General features: G+C 35.3%; 1 protein-coding gene across 1 annotated transcript in view; it reads left to right on the top strand.

Moving 5' to 3' along the window:
* LOTGIDRAFT_169613 (hypothetical protein) overlaps positions 1-748 on the top strand; it is a gene marked incomplete at both ends in the record, with an annotated part of 4,799 nt that extends 4,051 nt beyond the window's left edge. The window contains 3 exons of the mRNA XM_009067906.1: positions 305-308; positions 349-404; positions 733-748. Coding sequence (XP_009066154.1) covers positions 305-308; positions 349-404; positions 733-748 — 76 coding nt within the window. The remainder of the gene's footprint in view (positions 1-304; positions 309-348; positions 405-732) is intronic.
* Between the last annotated feature and the right edge of the window lie 7,979 nt (positions 749-8,727).

Raw genomic sequence — 8,727 nt, 5'->3', positions numbered from 1 at the left:
AAATTGATTTATGAAGAGAAGTAAGAAAGTTATAGTTGATTTAGAATTTTACGCGTCATAATATGGTATATTGCTTATATAGCCATTTTGAGAAATTGAGTATAAAAGTAAAATGGTTCTCACTGGCTAATGAATGAATATATTGGTATGATTTTCGGACAGGATATTCCAGATACATTGTAATGCAAATTGAAACAATGAAATAATTTTAAGCTTCCATGCAGACGTCAAAAAAAAATTATTTCTGCAGTGTTTATTTGTACGAATATACTTCAAGCTATTTACATTGTATTTTCAATTTTAGTCAGGTAACAAATTTGTTTATTCTGAATTTTTTCTGTTTTTCAGGTTTTTGTTAGACTGAGAAACCTAAAACTTTTTACCAAATTGATTTATGAAGAGAAGTAAGAAAGTTATAGTTGATTTAGAATTTTACGCGTCATAATATTGTATATTGCTTATAGAGCCATTTTGAGAAATTGAGTATAAAAGTAAAATGATTCTCACTGGCTAATGAATGAATATATTTGTATGATTTTTGGACAGGATATTCCAGATACATTGTAATGCAAATTGAAACAATGAAATAATTTTAATCTTCCATGCAGACGTCAAAAAAAAATTATTTCTGCAGTGTTTATTTGTACGAATATACTTCAAGCTATTTACATTGTATTTTCAACTTTAGTCAGGTAACAAATTTGTTTATTCTGAATTTTTTCTGTTTTTCAGGTTTTTGTTAGACTGAGAAACCTAAAACTTTTTACCAAATTGATTTATGAAGAGAAGTAAGAAAGTTATAGTTGATTTAGAATTTTACGCGTCATAATATTGTATAATGCTTATAGAGCCATTTTGAGAAATTGAGTATAAAAGTAAAATGGTTCTCACTGGCTAATGAATGAATATATTTGTATGATTTTTGGACAGGATATTCCAGATACATTGTAATGCAAATTGAAACAATGAAATAATTTTAAGCTTCCATGCAAAAGGCAAAAAAAAATTATTTCTGCAGTTTTTGAATATTGTGATTATTTTCTTTTGTTTGACAACCAAGTCTACCCATTGCGTCTTTTAACAACCGACAAATTTGACTTTGTTATATGGAGTTTTCTCCCTTAGACCATGTTTTGATCACTGTTCATTTGCCCGGATAACGCTAATAAATACACAGTTGCGCTGGTGTGTTTTGATTTGGGAATAGCGTGCTTGCTTCGATGCGTTTGACTATATTTTTTATTTTCTTGTCTTTTAGGGTTTCTAACACAGCGAATCAAGCAATAATCAACGGCCTGGACCACTCAGAAATACAAATTTTGCTTTGAATGACGGGTTAAGTAACGAAAAATGTGGGCGTGGTCAGTTTTGAATGGTACGAAAAAGCAGACTCCAAATATACGATTTTCCAGACACTTGTACTTATGAAATCTGAGGTTTTGATAATCAAGACTAGATGTAAACAAACAAAATGGCTGACTTTGTCAGGGATTAATCAAATTTCTGATTTAAAACGCAAATGCAAGCTTTATACCTTCGTTTGAGAGCGAATAAAGGGCTTACCAATCACCAGGGACTAGAATTCCAAAAGATCAGGCTGTTGTCATGAGACGAATTGTAGTCAATAGCTGAAATTTGCCATTTTAATGTTAGAATTAATGGGTAGTAGAATGTTAAGTTCTTATTTAAGTAACCTTTTGGTACCAGAATGTGCCTTTTGTGCTTCATATTTCCAAGGAGTTTGTGTTTTACTTTTCTTGATACTTACATTTATTCAAATCTTTTTCAGGTGATTCTGATATTACTAGAACTATACCAACAGATACAACTGAATCTAAATCTGTAATTGTAATGTAATGAATAAAATTGTGTTACAATTTTAACTCTTTTGTCTGATTTGCTTTGTTTATAATAACACTTTATAGAGTGCTACTTTTAAGCTCTGGAGTTTACATATTGCTGTGGCGAGCTAGGAAGACAGAAAGGGTATGCGATTTCCTTCAGGAACTTTTCTGCTACCCCCTATGGCTGTATCTGTCCTTTCGGAGCGCCTCAACATAGTAATATGTGGGTTTCTATGTATCCTAGGGTTGGGGTGCCAGGTAGTTGCCACAGAATTGTCAAAGAGGGCTCAGACAATTCTTTCTGTGTGAAAAATGATCAGACAAACATGCTTAAAGGGGGCAGTCAAGGCATGGCCAGCTTCATATCTTGGAAGCTTTTGCACAAACAAAACACTCATTACAATAATTATTCTTTAATCCAAAGTCAAACTGATATTTAAAAACTACAGATTACATTTATTCACACAAAAAAAGAACACTTTCTGTCCATAAACAATAAATTTTCCAATAAACGGTGCATATTGTCCTTTGACTGCAACTGAATCTTCATCCATTTCTCACGTGGCGACATGGATAGTTATCTTGACCTCGAATCTTCGTCAGATGAAATGTTGCAGTGTAAACAACTAAAACAAAGTTCCACTACTGCATAATTCTAACACTAAAATGGCAAATGCCAGCTATTCGCTACAATTTAGCTCATGACAACTGTCTGATTTTTTGGAATTCTGGTCTCTGGTGATGCTTAATCACTACATTCACTCTCAAACAAAGTAATAACGCTGGTATTTGCGTTTAAATTCAAAAATTTGAAAAATTCGTGACAAGGTCAGCCATTTTGTTTACACCGGAAGTCACGTGTTAGAATACTGCGATAATTTCCTTTGTTTGACAACCAAGACTACCTGGTGCGCCTTTTTACTACCGACAAATTTGACTTTGTTATATGGAGTTTTCTCCCTTAGACCATGTTTTGATCACTGTTGATTTGCTCGGATAACGCTAATAAATACACAGTAGCGCTGGTGTGTTTTGATTTGGGAATAGCGTGTTTGCTTCGATATTTTTGACCATATTTTTTATTTCCTTGTCTTTTAGGGACTCTAACACAACAAATCAAGCAATAATCAACGCCATGGACCCCTTGGAAATACAAATTTGGCTTTGAATGACGGGTTAAGTAACGAAACACGTGGGCGTGGTCAGTTTTGAAAGGTAGGAAAAAGCAGACTCCAAATACATGCTTGTCCAGACACTTGTACTTATGAAATCTGAAGTTTTGATAATCAAGACTAGATGTAAACAAACAAAATGGCTGACTTTGTCACGAATTTATCAAATTTCTGATTTAAAACGCAAATGCAAGCTTTATAACTTCGTTTGTTAGCGAATGAAGAGCTTACACATCATCAGGGACCAGAATCCCAAAAGATCAGACAGTTGTCTTGGGCTGAAATGCAGCGAATAGCTGAAATTTGCCATTTTGATGTTAGAAGTATGGGGTAGCGGAACTTTGGTTTAGTTGTTTGTAGTGCAACATTTAAACTGAGGAAGATTCGAGGACAAGAGAACCACCCACATCAGTCAAAGGACAACATGCGCCTTCTAGTGGAAAATTTATTGATATGGACACGTATCCATACATATATCTATCGATTGGCAGTGTTCCTTTACGATTTATTGGAAAATTTATTGTCCATAGAGAGAAACAAGTTTTTTTTTTGAGTTAATAAATGTAATCTGTTGTTTTAAAATATCAGTCTGTCTTTAGATTAAAGAATGAATATTGTTATGTGTGTTGTGTTTGTGCAAAAGCTCCCAAGATACGAAACCCACATATTACTTTGTTGAGGCACCCAGAAAGGACAGACACAGCCATAAGGGGTAGCACTAAGGTTCCTCTTAGCCAAAGCAAAATACAGACCCCAGAGCTAGAAAGCTACAAAGTGTCACTGAATTGTAATTCGGGCTCAATAGCAATTCTTTACATACGTAAAATGATAATCACTAAAACTTAGTGTGTTACAGCATCCCTTATATCCAAAACTGTATAAAAGCCATTGGAATAGCTGTGTTTTAGTATAGTTACATGAACAAAAGACATGTGGTTAAATATAGTAATATTGCATGCTTGGTTGAATCATATACTCGACATATTGATCAGATGGGGGACAAAATTCTACGAAAAATACCTTAAAACTATGGTCTGAGGGGGGTAACTGCATTTAATCAAATCATTTCAGACAACAAAATATTTAATGTTACGATATGTGGACATGGTAACTATATTGATTTATATATGTAGGATTTTATTAATTGTTTTGAAGATTGGCGTGTGCATAGTATATGGGAAATTTATTACAAATACAATATGAATAATATTACACACTTGCCTTTAAATTTTCTTCATACCTTGTAGACTTGAACTCACAGAGTTAGACGACGATGGCGGACGAACGCGTTTATCGATTGAGCCATCGCACTTGACTGAATACTGCCTGTCGACTTAAAGATTATATGGTTTGATTTTATAGAAGAAGAGACTATAAAATGCGGACTGGTTGTTCCAAGATTCTGGATATCAGAGTCTACTCGGGCTAGGTCGACTGATGAACACTATGCACGCGCTTTTCGCGGTCGCTCAGTAGGTTAAACTGTTGATCTCTCATGTCTATATTAAAGTTGTGGGTTCGAATCCCGGAGTGAGAATTGAATTCTTGTGATCTGTAGAAGAACTTTATTTATTAAACCACATCGTCTACAGGTCCATGAAGACAACCAACACAAAACAAAATTAAAATTGGGTCGGCTTTCAACAGTAAAAATCCCATTCTCCTTGGAGAGAGGCTCTGGATGAGATATATTGAATATAAAGCATAATGATCTGAAATAAATTCACAAAAGCGTTTAGGAATAGGACTCTGATATACAAAATGTCATGATAATATTGTGGATGAGTGGTCCAAGTGGTCTGTGTTTTATGACATGCGACGTACAGGTCGAGGGTTCGGTCCCAGTTATAGTCTTTCAGATTTTTATAGAATTTATAAAGTATATATAGACTTAATTTCATGTCAAAGCAGCGGTCGTGGTGGCCAAGTGGCTATGGTGGATGAAAATTGCGCTGGAAGGGAAACTATGCTAGTTCAATACCCACTGATGGCCGGTTGGATTTTTCTTCTATTAAGACACGAGGTTACGGTTATATTTGATAAATAATTCACTAAATTGTCTGACTGGATAGCTCAGTGGTAGAGCGTTGGTCTGACAATCAGGAGCTGAGGGTTAGAATCCTTTGGTGGTCAAGACTCTCGATTAATATAACTAATTTTATACTATTTAAAACTTGAGGTTACAGTTATAATGGATAAAAATTCAAAGATTGTGTTCGACTGGATGGCTCAGTGGTAGAGCGTCGGGAGAACACGGTTGCAATAACGTCATCCATAGTAAGGACTAACATCCTCTAGAAACTTAGGTGGGTTCGAACCCCACGGGGAAATCTAGTTGTGAAAGATTTTCCATAGTGGGCACTCAAAACCACTAGAATCTGCTTTGGACGTCAAAAATACTTTAAAACCGAAAGTTGGGTTTGAGTGGGAATCGAACCCGGGACGTTTGAACGATAGAAAAATGTAGGGAGGGATGAACAACTCTACGACCACGGCCAAAATAGGTGGGATTTAAACAGATGTTCGTAAGTAATATTTAAAGTTCAAAGTCACAGCCTACTATAGTAGTAAAATAGTAAGTATCTTCCTCTCTCCTTTTAGAATCTTGGAGGGACCCGGGCACCAGTTTGCCCCTCGGCTCCCCTCCTTGTCTCTCGTTCTTCAGCTTTGCCCCTCGTTCTATCTATTGGTAGTGTCTTGCCTGCGGCAGGCCCAACGTGTCAACTGACATCTTACCTCTAGAGAACTCAGGTCTCTCATATTAGAATGAGAGAGAGAACATGAGACAGTGGCTAAAAGCCTCTGGAGATTTACCTGGGCTCGAACCCTCGCCGTCGAAACAGAGTTCTAGCCCAAGTCCACCATCCATCCATCTAGGCCATAGAGACCCGTTAGCAAACCATGAATTTTTAACCTTTTTAAAGATAACCTTAAGGTACAAATTGTCAAAATATCACAGTTACTCTCTTCGGGATCCGAACCCGCGTCAACTATTTAGATGTCTCAAACCATCGCCTCTACCACTAGACCACCGTGGTCATGTCAAACGTGGAGGAAATAATATATATCATTCGTATCTGCTGTATACAGTTTAATAAAATTGATTGCAACGGGTAATGGTGGGAATCGAACCTTCGATCTCTCTTTCTACCAACCCTCTAACCGATCGAGCCACTGAGACTCGACGCTGCAATAGGGATTTAACATGCATATATAGACGATCAGGAAGTTTGAAAATTGTCAAAAGATACCCCATTCTTTCGACGGGAATCGAACCTTCAACCTTCCAGTACCAGGCAGGTCGCCTGTACCACTAGACCAGCAAGTCCATATCGACGTCCAAACTTTTAACTGATATATTCGGTGGATCAGCAATGATAATAATTTGATAAAAATCATTCTGCCCGTCGTAGGAATCGAACCCACATCCTATATCTTTCTAGATTGACTCGCTATCGACTTAGCCACGACGGACTGAGCAAACACTGTTCAGTAGAAGATCTGTACCCTGGCAGTGACTAGTTTTCAGGCAAATCATAGCTGAAATAACGGTACTTGTCACGTGGTCATGTCACATGATGCATGATCCTAATACCCAGTCCTTATAAACCGGCACATCATCCAGTCGCTTTCTTAGTATATACTACAAAGAGGTTAAAATTACCAATCATCTCAGCCAACTGCGATGGCTCAACCGATAACGAGTCCGTACAGTTCAACGAGCGGTAAACTTTGAATGTTGCGACCCGAGTTCAACTCCACAGAAAAGAATGTAAAAGGTAAGAATTTATATTAATTAATAAAATAACAAAATACACACACACTGAAATAATACATATACAGAAAAACAACCCCGCCCACGACAAAAAAAGACCGAACATAATACAGAAATATGAGGCTTGCGTGCGTCCCTGTGCTAGCGTGCCTTTTTTAATTTTATTGACTGCCAGATTGATATAAGGAGGGCAATAATTGTATGTAGTGTATAGTTGCAGTAATGGAATTGGTCACTTTAGGGGGTGGCATTGCAGCCTGCCGCCTGAATAGCCTGTATAGTTCTGCAGAAACCAACCATCGCTATTCATACACTCTCTTCAACAATCGTACCATGTACACAATTGATTGTTAGAGATTTATAAGTGGGCACAACAGTCCAAGCAAACAAACAACCACCATTTAAATTTAATAAACATTTAATAATATGTATAAAGTGTTAATTATATATAGTGAAATGACGTCATATATAAGTAGTCCAATATCTACAATAAACTAAAGGTTAATTCAATATCTTTTATATAATATTTTATTAAATAGCTAAAGCTGTCAATCACTTACATACCTAAGCAGCATAAGCAACGCACTTAAATCTTTTTTAAATCAGTAAGTTTGAAGATAAGCAAAGCACTTATTTATCCTACCTCAATTGCTTACTTAAGCATAGCAATTAAATCTTTTCTATAGCAGCAAATTCTAAGTAAAGCAAAGCACTTATATCTCATCTAACCAAGCGATTTCTAAGATAAGCAAAGCACTTATATTTCATCTAACCAAGCAATTTCTAAGATAAGCAAAGCACTTATATTTCATCTAACCAAGCAAGTTCTAAGATAAGCAAAGCACTTATATTTCATCTAACCAAGCAATTTCTAAGTAAAGCAAAGCACTTATATTTCATCTTACCAAGCAAGTTCTAAGATAAGCAAAGCACTTATTTCTCATCTAACCAAGCAAATTCTAAGATAAGCAGCAAGGTATAAGCACTGAGGCATAGAGCCATTGGTCTCAATCACTTTAGGCAAGAACATTGTTTGTTAACATGGCATGAACTTATTCAAACCTTCTTCAGAAGAACAGCACTTAGAAGATCTGGAGCATTTGCAGAGGAATCCTTAATTCTTCTCATATCTTTCTATTATGAATTAAAATCTAAAAAATTCCCTTTAAATAGCTAGTACTAGGCTAAGGACAAGTACACATGTGCATCCATTTTTTTTGGTCAAAATTAGAAGACTATACCCTCTTACTAAAGCTTATTTTAATTATTACTACCAACTATAATATGTACAATATATAAGTATATAATTGCAATGAAATGACTATTACTATGTACAATGGGACCAGAAATATCAAAACAGAACCTAAAACATATTGTCTGAAGATCACACAGTATGAAACTCTGAGCAACAACAGGTTCAGTTTTAATATTTCTATACCCCTCTACATTGATTTATTGAGCACTATTTTAACAGTGAAAATATTATACTATTGTACAATAAGACTATAAAGATATAAAGAATCTACTCATTTTTTCAAGGTAAATAATTTACAACTTTAACTACAATTTACATCATCTATAATTACTCTAATAGTTGCCTTCTTTGAACAGAATTTACATTTCATAACTGCATGAATAATCACTTGATTACTGCATGAATAATCACTTGATTACTGCATGAATAATCACTTGATTACTGCATGAATAATCACTTGAAAACTGCATGAATAATCATTTGATTACTGCATGAATAATCACTTGGTGAATGCATGAATAATCACTTGTCATATGACATATTACTGCATGAATAATCACTTGGTGAATGCATGAATAATCACTTTATAAATGTGTGAATAATCACTTATATTAATTATGAACAATCACTTATATTAATTATGAATAATCATCTTATTTATGTAATTACTGCATGAATAAT

Source organism: Lottia gigantea (assembly GCF_000327385.1).
Source record: "Lottia gigantea unplaced genomic scaffold LOTGIsca_87, whole genome shotgun sequence".
In the NCBI taxonomy this organism is placed as follows: Eukaryota; Metazoa; Mollusca; class Gastropoda; family Lottiidae; genus Lottia; species Lottia gigantea.
This window is presented reverse-complemented; position numbering and strand designations above follow the sequence as displayed.